The sequence below is a fragment of the Tachysurus vachellii genome, chromosome 4 (assembly GCF_030014155.1).
Source record: "Tachysurus vachellii isolate PV-2020 chromosome 4, HZAU_Pvac_v1, whole genome shotgun sequence".
Lineage (NCBI taxonomy): Eukaryota > Metazoa > Chordata > Actinopteri > Siluriformes > Bagridae > Tachysurus > Tachysurus vachellii.
The window spans coordinates 21,008,128-21,019,793 of record NC_083463.1 but is presented as its reverse complement, the minus strand read 5'-3'; the positions used below and the strand labels follow the sequence as shown (position 1 = coordinate 21,019,793).

The window sequence follows — 11,666 nt, the reverse complement described above, 5'->3', positions numbered from 1 at the left end:
ATTATTTATAGTTGTTGATTCATTAAACAAAAACAAGCCAACAAACAAAATACTGTACATTTGCACTAAGCTGTTGTTCTCCTATCAGCCACTAGAGGCCGCCTTTGCCCACTTTCCTTATTTTTTTTCTGTCTCTTCCGGTTCTCGAGTTCACGAACGTCGAGAAATGTTATTTATTTTGCATAACTTTTAGCAGTTTGTTGATAGTTTCAACCCGTAAACTTAATTCAGACTACTTCTCTGATTAACGAACTGTTAATCATTTCATCAGCAAGCATAAGTGTTCGTGTGGTTCAGGAGTGGTGTTGATGTGAACTTTGCTCTGTGTTTATAGGTGTGAGGATCATTAAACTCTACTGCACGACTCTTACAGTCTTTATCCACAGGAGTACAACAGGATGTCTGCGGTTACAATAACAGAGGGAAGTGTGAGTGTGGCGATGTGTAGCCAGTCTCTGTTTTACCGTGAGGCTTTTCCCACAGCTGGAGAGCCGAAGTTGTGTGTTTTGCTGCTGCATGGAATCCGTTTCTCCTCAAAGAACTGGCTGACTATCGGCTCTCTGAACGCTCTGGCTGCAGCTGGACACAGAGCCTTGGCTATAGACCTGCCAGGTGACTCACACATGTACACAGAATGGCTTTACTTTTCTTTACATGACCACTAGCACCAATATTTCAGCAATTACTACTTCAACCAAATAGTATTTTATCAGATCACTTATGTTGATGATTATACTCTATTACATTTATGTGTGTAATGTTTCCTTTTTACCATTTTATTTACCACTTTCTTCTTCCTTATACAGTAACAATAAAGTATCTATCTATCTATCTATCTATCTATCTATCTATCTATCTATCTATCTATCGGTTTCTTTTTACCACTTTATGTACCACAAGGACTGTCAATTTCGTTGTACCCTGTGCAATAACTATCTATCTATCTATCTATCTATCTATCTATCTATCTATCTATCTATCTATCAGTTTCTTGTTGTACCCTGTGCAATAACAATAAATAATCTATCTATCTATCTATCTATCTATCTATCTATCTATCTATCTATCTATCTATCTATCTATCAGTTTACCCTGTGGAATAACAAGAAAGAATATCTATCTATCTATCTATCTATCTATCTATCTATCTATCTATCTATCTATCTATCTATCTATCGGTTTCTTTTTACCACTTTATGTACCACAAGGACTGTCAATTTCGTTGTACCCTGTGCAATAACTATCTATCTATCTATCTATCTATCTATCTATCTATCTATCTATCTATCTATCTATCAGTTTCTTGTTGTACCCTGTGCAATAACAATAAAGAATCTATCTATCTATCTATCTATCTATCTATCTATCTATCTATCTATCTATCTATCTATCTATCAGTTTCTTTTTACCACTTTATGTACCACAAGGGCTGTCAATTTCGTTGTACCCTGTGCAATATCTATCTATCTATCTATCTATCTATCTATCTATCTATCTATCTATCTATCTATCTATCTATCTATCTATCTATCAGTTTACCCTATCTATCAGTTTACCCTGTGGAATAACAAGAAAGAATATCTATCTATCTATCTATCTATCTATCTATCTATCTATCTATCTATCTATCTATCTATCTATCTACAGTAAAAGGATAACGGCTATGTTAACAGTATTTGTTTTTATTTTTTCCTCAACATTCGTATTCGAACGTTGCAACAAATCGCTAAATGACTAATTATATGAATGTATTCATCACGATCATTTGCATATCATATTTTCAGCTGAATATTTTCACTTAGAATATAATGTATTCTATATTCTATTCTATATAATGTTAATAATGTATATATTATCAGAATATAATTTCTTTTAGAAAGAAAATCATCTTTTGTTATGGTACCACACACAAAGTAAAACTTTATGCGTTTACAAATTACTATACTTTCTCAAGACCACAGCTAAAAATGAAACAGCAAAAAGTTGGTAGACATTTAAAGAAACTTGTTTTTATTACATGTAAATTCTTCCAAAACAGAGTTGTGGGTAGAACAAACCATGAGCAATGGGAGTCAGTGGTTTGTCATTGGGAACAATGGTGGTAGGTGTTTGGTCACAAAACCATACAGTCAGGAATTATATTGTTGCTATTATTATAAAGTCATGTATTGCTAAAGAAGAGTTCTACAGATGACAACTGCAACACAAAGCGAATCTGGGTAATTTCCAGTGGTGACCAGTGACAGTTTGGCCCTATATGTATTTCTATGAGCATTAAAACCAAAAGTGGCTGAGTTGCACCAGCTGACAGAGGAGATGGATATTTTATTGGATTGAGGTGATAAGGTTCACTCTCCTTTGGGTGGTGATGACAGCAACAGTGGGCAAAGGGAAGAAGACATAGTCACATAGCGAGGAGGATAACATGATTTTTGAGAACAGCATGATTTTTTTTTCTGGAAGGGGAGCCAGACCGATAAGTGTTTTTAAATCCAGAAAGTGGCAAGCTCTCATTGCAGTAGCTTCAATCTGGGAGAATGGAACCTTCATTATATTATGTATTGACCATGCAGGAGAAGGCTTGGGAGCACCTGACTTGTTCAGAGTTCTGGCAGAGGTAGAATTATGACCTATGGATGAACTGAGCAGAGATCGTTTTTAACCTCTGCTGCTAGAAGTGCTTCTATCCTAAGCTGAACAGTAATTCGATGGATCTTTGTTTTGTGGTGGGAAATCCATCTCCGCCCTGTTCACTGGAAGACCAGGAGAAAAGTCCTAGCATCTGAGACAGGCAGGATTTTAAAGGAAGAGCAACTGAGTTTCTCTTTGTGCAAGAGAAGTATTTGCTTCCATGCTATCTTGTCATTGTTTAGTTTCAATAAATAACACATGACTTTTTATTTGACTTGTGTACAGGCCATGACTTATTCTTCCCAATTAATTGCCATGCTACAATATTTTTGCATTTTTTTCTGCTGGTATAGGCCTGGGTGAGTCAAAGGCAGCAGAAGCACCTGCAGTGGTGGGTGAGCCGGCCCCTGCTGAGTTTCTGAAGCAGGTGTGTGATGGCTTGAACACTGGGCCTGTAGTGGTGATCAGCCCCTCTCTCAGTGGCATGTATTCGCTGCCCTTTCTCTTCCAACACTCTGAGCAATTGAAAGCCTATATTCCTGTAGCTCCCATCTGCACGGACAAGTTCCAGGCCGAACAGTACAAGGCTATACAGGTCAGTGTTTGTGTGAATGCATGTTTGTGTGTTATGGGATTCAATGCATATAATGATTGTGATAAACATCTCAAACTTGGCTTGACCTGGTAATTGGCCAGCCACCATTTCGATAATTTCCTGTTTAGGAAGGAGTACAATAATAATAAGTAATGCTAAAAATATAATTAGATTACAATAATTCTGCATGCATGAGTGCTGTCCATATTCAGATAATTTTCCATCATTGTACAATAGAACTGTAACAGCTTTCGTCTGTTTGTTTCAGGAAAATTTCCTTCAAAACTAGTGGAATATTACAGCCTGTGATTTGACCCCATGTGGGTGGCCTTTAAAATGTCCCATCTGTGCCACATTCACACTGTTTTCCCGTATTTTCTCTTTAATTTGGTCTTGGTCAATTCTCCACCAGTAGCCATGTCTCCCATATCATATGACAGCTATCAAATGTGGAGAACAAGCACATTTTTCCTCCACAATATCTATTCATTCCTACAATGCCACATAATTACAGTTTTTAAAAAAAAACTAATGTGAAGTCCTTGGAATAAACTGGTTTCCTGCAGTAATTTACCATAAAATGTGATCCGATTGTTGTCTAATTCACAACAATAGACAAACACAATGTGCTTAAGCCAATGACACACAAACAATTTGAATCTCTTGTGTTTTTATTGAACATACCCATTAAACATTCACAGTGCAGTCCATAGTTTGTCAACAAATTGTCTATAAATGGAGACAGTTTAGTGCTGTGGCTATTGTTCCTAAAAGTGGGTGCTCAGCCCAGATGACTGCTAAAGCACAATGCAGAATCCTCAATGAGGTAAAGAAGAACCCTGAGTAACAGCTACAGGCTTAAAGACATCGCTGGAACTGGCAAACATCTCTGTTCATGAATCTATCATATGCAAGTCTTTGAACAGGGAGGGTGTCTATGGCAGAACACCACGGAAGAAGCCACTGCTCTCCTGAAAAAACATTGCTGCACACCTGAAGTTTGGCAAACTTAGCTATACACAGTGCTACTGGGAATTTGTTTTATGGACTGTTGAAACAAGAAGTTTTCAAGAAGAATACACAGCAGTATGTATGGTGCAAAAAGGGCACAGCTTTCCTACATCAAAACATCATCCCAATGGTGAAGTATGGTTTAGGGAACATCATGATTTGGGCTTGCTTCACTGCCTCAAGGCATGGAACAGTTGCCATCGTCGAGGGGAAAATTAATTCTCAAATTTACCAAAATATCCTACAATATAATCACCGGCGGATGCCCATTAGGAATCTTAGTAGAATTTGGCTGATGCTGCAAGACAATGACCCCAAGCATCGAAGTAATCCACCACACACTGGATTCAGAAAAATAAAAAAATACGCCTTTTGGAGTGGCCCAGACCTCAACCCCAAAGAGATGCCGTATAATGGCCTCAAGAGAGATGTTCACACCAGACATCTTAGAAATGTGTCTGAGCTAAAGCAGTTTTGTACAGAGGAATGGTCAAAAGTTCCTCCAGAACTTTGTGCAGGTTTGATCCAGAGCTACCAAAAGGGCTTGCTTGAAGTCCTTGCTGCCAAAGGAGGTTCGACCAGCTACTAACTCTAAGGGTTCACTTACTTTTTCCTCCAGCACTGTGAATGATTAATGGGGTGTTCAATAAAGTCACAAGAAATTGTTTGTGTGTTATCGGCTTAAGCATATTGTGTTTGTCTATTGTTGTGAATTAGATGAGGATCGGATCACATTTTTTGGCAAAATACTGCAGAAAACCAATTTATTCTAAGGAGTTTCTTGCGACTGCATATCCTTAAGACAGAACACAGTTTCTCCTAATCTCTAGTAATATAGAGATTATACCTGCTAATACCTGCAGGCCTAGTACTGTATGTACAGAAATCCTCTAGGCAACTCTTGAAGCAGAAGAGAGGACTGTGTCAAACAGTTCTGAGAGAAGCTAGGTAAAACAAAACACACACACACACACACACACACACACACACACACACACACCGATATTACCTGGCAGGACTTTGGTGCATAAGCCATGAATGATGACCTGATTTAACTGTACTTTCTTAACTTTATTTGAAAGGTTTGTTCAGCTACATGGTTTGCTCAAATATGTAACCTGATCATGCAATCCAGTATTGATCGTACTGAAACGCTGGGAAATTCCAACTTGGCACAAATGACTCAGCATACTTAGTACATAGGAAGCAACAATAACAACCTGTTTAGCTTGGACTGAGTCATTTGTGAAGAAATCCTCTAGCCATTACACCTGTGAAGCTTAGTTTCTGAAACCTCGATAACAGAGTGATAGCATTAAACAGGATATAGGATGGAACAAATTAGATTTTGAACATGATTCAATAGTACGGTTAATCATAAGGCATCACACCTGAAAACAAACACACACCAGTGATGCTAATTTGCAGACTAAGGTTAGACATGTGGCCAAACTTTGTTTTTAGTCAGTAGGTTGTGTTACAGTAGCTTTGGGTATTGTAGTTGGGGATGTTGCAGGGATGCTTGCCAAAGGTATTGTTGTCACTGTATTTGCTGTCTGATCTTGCAGGTGAGAATCTGACCAGAACAGACCGGTGTCCAACGTTTTGAGCGTTTTTATTCATCTTCGTTATCTTCAGTATCACTGTGGTTTATGTGAGGTCTTAATTTTTTTTTTTTCATATTTTAGGGAAATAGAACCAATTAAATATATAGAAAATATCCCAGATACAAACAAAAATACCTGCAGGAGAGGGTGGGATTGGGATTTGTGAAAATTTTTTGGGAATATTTTGATTGGTCAGAATTCCTTCGGTAGATGGTAGGACTGCAATTACAAAAACTTGTCCCTTGCACGGGTTAGCACGTTCGCCTCACACCTCCAGGGTCGGGGTTCGATTCCCGCCTCCACCTTGTGTGTGTGGAGTTTGCATGTTCTCCCCGTGCCTCAGGGGTTTCCTCCGGGTACTCCGGTTTCCTCCCCTGGTCCAAAGACATGCATGGTAGGTTGATTGGCATCTCTGGAAAATTGTCCCTAGTGTGTGATTGCGTGAGTGAATGAGAGTGTGTGTGCCCTGCGATGGGTTGGCACTCTGTCCAGGATGTATCCTGCCTTGATGCCCAATGACGCCTGAGATAGGCACAGGCTCCCCGTGACCCGAAGTAGTTCGGATAAGCGGTAGAAGATGAATGAATGTCCCATGCACACCATCAATATCAGCACTTGAGTAATTTAATGATGAAATTATCAACACTTCAGTGATTCTCATTTTTAATAGACTATTGTATTGGCACTATTGAAGATTATTGTGAGGCAGGGCAACCCTTTCAGATGAGTTACGAACCTTGGTGTTGACCTTGAATCATCCCATTAGTTCTGAAACAAACTGCCCTGATGGTCCAGAATAAAAAGAAGTATGGAAGATGATGAAAGCTTTGGTTCTATAGTGGACTGAACTTCCTGCTTTTTCGTGGTTCCCAAATGAAAATACCATATGTGATGTTTATGACATTACCTGATATTTACAGAAGCACCTACAGGTTCAGCTTGCTGTTCCTGCCTCCAGTTTCTCCCCAAAACCTTTTACTACCTTCAAACTTTCAATGGAAGCCTTTTTTTTATGTCTAATTCATACTTAGACAGACTATAAACCATAAGTTATTAATAAGCTTAATAAGATTACTCATTGTTTAAAGTTACAGTTGTTATTCCCTCATTAGATAATATAATAATAGCTTATTATGGTATAAGATGAAATAACTATAAATAGTTTGTGTACATAGGATTTAAAAAGAAAACCGCTCAATTCTGAATATTATAATTTTGTGTTAAATATGGCATCGTTATTATGGATTTAACATATTTATTAAGTTGTAAAGTTATTTCTGAGGTGTAATAGTCCTCTTTTTTCATAGGTCCCCACTCTTATCGTGTATGGAGATCAGGACACTCAGCTAGGCGAAGTGTCACTAAACAATCTGAAGAATCTGCCCAATCACAGGGTGGTGGTGATGCAGGGGGCCGGGCATCCCTGTTACCTTGACGACCCCGTGACTTGGCATAAAGTTGTTCTTGAGTTTTTGCACACACTTTTGTAATCTAAACACTAATATAGCCACATCATCTTTAAGTGTGGGCTGATTTTTATAGTGATTTTTATTATGATTAAATGGTATGTTAAGTCTCATGCCAGTTTAGCTCCTACCCATTGCTGCTTCATTATCCAGGTCTCTCTCTGTCGCATAGAAAATGCAAAATCCCTTGCCTAAGTGAAACCTTGCATCACTTTGTTGCCCCCCTTTTCAATAACATGTACACATTTGAGTCACTTCATTATAAATCATAATAATCTAATATGTGTTATCCACCTTTTCTGCTGCTTTACCCGAAATATTTTCATAATATTTATGTTGTATTTTAATGTCAGAATCACACCATGAATAAACACACAGCCCAGACTGAGATTTTTTTCAGCACTGATCGTTTATCTGATCGGAAACTCACCAAAATATTGACGTATGACACAACGTGTGAATGATTTTGTGTATATAGTACCGAAGAACACAACTGTGATTGCGCATTAAACAAAATAAACACAACACACTGGCCTGAAGTGAAAAATATGAACATTATTTAATAACCGATTCTCTGTAATAAACAATTTGAAAATATTTTACAAGGAGTCACAGACACAATATTTTACAAATGTTTCCCTTATCTTTTTTTTTTTCTGCTGTACAAAAAATGGAGCAACATAGACCAGTGTCCAAAGAGCCAGTGATGTTAGCTCCACACACACACACACACACACGCACACACACGCACACACACACACAATCCAACAAACAAACTGAAGAAACTCCCACTGTGATGTCAGACCTCAAACTCATGATTATCAGCAGTACTGTGTTCCTATATTTAATTTTTTTTAAACCTCACTTAATGTTAAATTCAGTTTCACCTTTGACGGATTACTTCTTTTTTCTTTTATTTCTTTATTTCTTTTTTTTTCACACATTTGTCACAGAGCACCAGACTAAGGACTACAGAGTCACATACACACGCGGCTCTCCCACTGAAGCACACCTACTCTGTTGTTAAAGGAGAGGAAAGGCTGAGGGAGCAGCCCTGACAAAAAAAAAGACCCTCCCCTTAAAGGTGGATCATGGGACAGACATCTCCACTCCAGGCTACCTCTTCCTTTTATCTTCTTTTTTTTAAACACCATTTTTGGCAAAAAAATATTTTTTTTAAACCACTGAATAACACAAACCTCTGTTCCAGTGTATGTGGAATAGTGACACAGACGCACACTCACAGTTTAATTTCAGTGTCTAGCCAAAATGTCCGAGCATCTTGTAGGCAGCTTCGACATATATATATATTTTTTTCAATATTAGGACAAGAGAAAGTTCTTTTTTTTTTCTTTTCTGTAAAACGAATCAAAGAGGCAAAGTTTGGATGTGTTTCACAACAGGACAAAGAATAAGGCATTAACTCTTCTAGACTTATCAGATTATCATGTATAAGCGTATATTTCCCTGTGCATGTGTTCATGTGTAAATGGGAGAGTTTGGTATCTTTTGGTTAGAGGAGCGAGTGCTGTGCGTCTAATATCAATGTGGGATCAGGTCATAACAGTATACGAATAGTAAAAGGACACATAGCTGTTAGGGTACGGCTTGTATTTATGCACGCTCCTTAACTATTAATAACGATTAATAACTGACCTTTACACCAAACGCTGTGTGGCGCTACGATTGTTTAGCACTGGTGGTGATGGAAGGCTGATATATAATAGAAGAAGCAATTACAAACCAATTAAAAAAAATCTGTTATTTTATGAGTTTATGCTGTTCATGTAACAGTCAATTACATCGCTCATTACGCACTGTGAATGCAGGCACGGGGGTTTGGGGGGGGGGGGGGGGGTCTTGGGGGTAGTTTATGAGTATGCTTTTAATCAAGCACATGCTTTCTTCAGCTACTGTGACTCCAGGCAGACAGATGGATAAAGAGATGGGTGGGAAGAAAGCAGAACAGCCAAAACCAAAGGTAAACGTGACCAAGCTTTAAGAGCTGACTTGGAGACAAACACATGGAAAATGGGACAGATTACTCTTTTTTTTTTTTTTTTTTTTTTTGGCAATACACCTTAGACGCCTTAATAATTAAATCACCGTTTTTTTCATTCTGACACCTGTTCAAACACATCCTGAATAAACTGGGTGCCTTGTTAGCAGACGACGTGACGACACGTACACAGGTCCAGACGCACGCTTACACATACACATATGCAAAGAGCTTTATGACCTGGCGATGGAGAATCACCAAATTGCCCGCCCTACATACTGAATATTCATAGCTGAATAAAAAGAATAGGGGGCGGGGAATACTCAACTATTTAATTCTAAACAGTCACTTATAGAGTGGACTCCACAGTGTATTAAGCAGTGATCAGATTTGTTAGTGTTCACTAGAATAATATTGGCTGCTTCTGTGGAAACATCTAAAGAAATGGAAACCAGACCATGATTATTTGATCAAGAGATATTTTACCCTTTTTTTTTTTTTTTTTTTTTTTTTTTTTTAAAGTACTAAGACTTACAAACTGTCGTTTTATACATAAGTAAAGGTCTTGAAGAACTAAAGCTAGGGTGAAAGTAAAACGCCTGCACAGGCAGAAGCTCATCATCATGACAGCAGTCTACTTCAAGTTTAATCTCAAAGCTATGGCAATTCATATACTAATAATATAAATGCATATACTTAAAAATCAGTGAGGTCTCTGTTTCAGGTGATCTATATAATGTACATGTTGTAGCTGTACAGTCAATAATCACTCTACGTGCCAGCATGAGAAGATTTCCTACCTTTATAAAGTGGAGCATCTACTCTGTAAAGATACAGATGTGCATCAAGGCACAACACAGAGAAAAAAAAACAATATTGGAGGAGATGGGCCCTCAAGATTTTCATTAGATCAATACAACAATAAAAAAAACAAACAAACTGATGTCTGAGTCTCCACTACAAGCTTGAGTCATAAATATTTTCCCTCTAAATGATAAGATTAACCTTGAAAAGCAAACAATATATTTATTGTTTTAATGTTCACTAACAGATTGTTAGCCAGGTCAAACCAGTCTACTGAAACAGCGACTGTTGCAAAAACATTGGTGTAAAATGGCTACCCTGTAAACACACACATGCGCACACACACACACACACACACACACACACACACACACACACACACAATACACAGAATGCACAACTGATGATGGCAGAGATCAAGCTGCAAGTCCCCAATCGTTTCTAAACACTGGATAGTCACCACGACACTTAAAGTCAAGTTCCATATTTGTTTAAAACCATTTCTTAGCTTCACTTTGTATTCTGAAATGACAAACAGAATGATATGCGTACTGAAGCCCTTATGACTAATGAAAGGAAAAAAAAGAGACGAAATGAAATCCAGGCCTATTCTTTCTGCAAGGCATTCCCCCCTTTTTTTTCTCCTCCTCCTCTTTATTTGGCTAGGAAAATAAGACCACATCACAAGTCTATCTCATTTTGGCAAGAATCAGATCTAGTGCATATATAAACAAATGATAAATGATTAAAATAAGTTACATCTATCCTCTTTCTGCTCTGGTTATATCCTAACATATGCAGGTATGTTTTAAATACTCATAGGTTCTTACTGTTGTTTTTTTTTGTTTTGTTTTGTTTAATTAAACCTAAGTTCTGTGATCATCTTACTGATTGCTAGAAAATGGCAGAAAGTTCTGTAGCCCAGTGTCAAATTAGGCAATTTGAGTCAAAGGATGAAGAGGAGAAGAGAGGAGGATGGCTTAAACTGTAAAGAAGAGCGTCTGATAAAATGCATTTACTACACAAACATCGGTAAAGGCAGGCTGTACCACCAGGAACTGGGGGAGGGATTTCCAATTTCTTCAACGTTACTTCTATTTCATTAGTCGGTTCTAGATGGATGCTTTTCTCCTGCCGTGGCCTGTATACTTCTTAAATGATTGCGTTTCAACATTTTGACTTCTTCAGCTGCTTCCCCCTTAAGGAAACGTCAGGCTCCTGCCGGAAAAGCTGCTGATTGACAAGTTCTGCACCGGTCGTTAAGCAGCAACCTGTGAAGCAAAGTGGATGATGCAGTATGCCGGGCTTCCATATGGGGGCATCAGGAAGTCCCTTTAATTCCTATAACTAGAGCAAGGGAAGGGAAGGGAGAAATATGAGAATTAGGGCAAGGAGTTGGGAGATGGGCAGAGGATGGAGTTAAAGAGAGAAAGGCAGAACATGAGGGCAGGCCATTAGTGCCAGGAGAAGCTGGAGGATGAGTAATGTATGGATGGACGGGCGGAAAGAGTGTCCTCGCCCACAATCTGTAGTGTTCTCCTGCAAAATAGGGG

General features: G+C 38.3%; 2 protein-coding genes across 3 annotated transcripts in view; one reads left to right on the top strand and one right to left on the bottom strand.

Annotated features, from left to right (window-relative positions):
* Positions 1–160: 160 nt before the first annotated feature.
* On the top strand, positions 161–7,907 carry abhd14b (abhydrolase domain containing 14B). The gene is made up of 3 exons (XM_060868315.1): positions 161–612; positions 2,985–3,226; positions 7,152–7,907. The coding sequence occupies exons 1-3, from the start codon at positions 399–401 to the stop codon at positions 7,332–7,334; spliced, it is 639 nt and encodes a 212-aa protein (XP_060724298.1). The 5' UTR covers positions 161–398; the 3' UTR covers positions 7,335–7,907.
* Positions 7,846–11,666, bottom strand: part of cacna2d2a (calcium channel, voltage-dependent, alpha 2/delta subunit 2a) — a 208,094-nt gene continuing 204,273 nt past the window's right edge. For both annotated transcript variants that reach the window (XM_060868309.1, XM_060868310.1), the window contains one exon: positions 7,846–11,652. In XM_060868309.1, the coding sequence (XP_060724292.1) occupies positions 11,533–11,652 (120 nt within the window). In that variant the 3' untranslated portion in view covers positions 7,846–11,532. The remainder of the gene's footprint in view (positions 11,653–11,666) is intronic.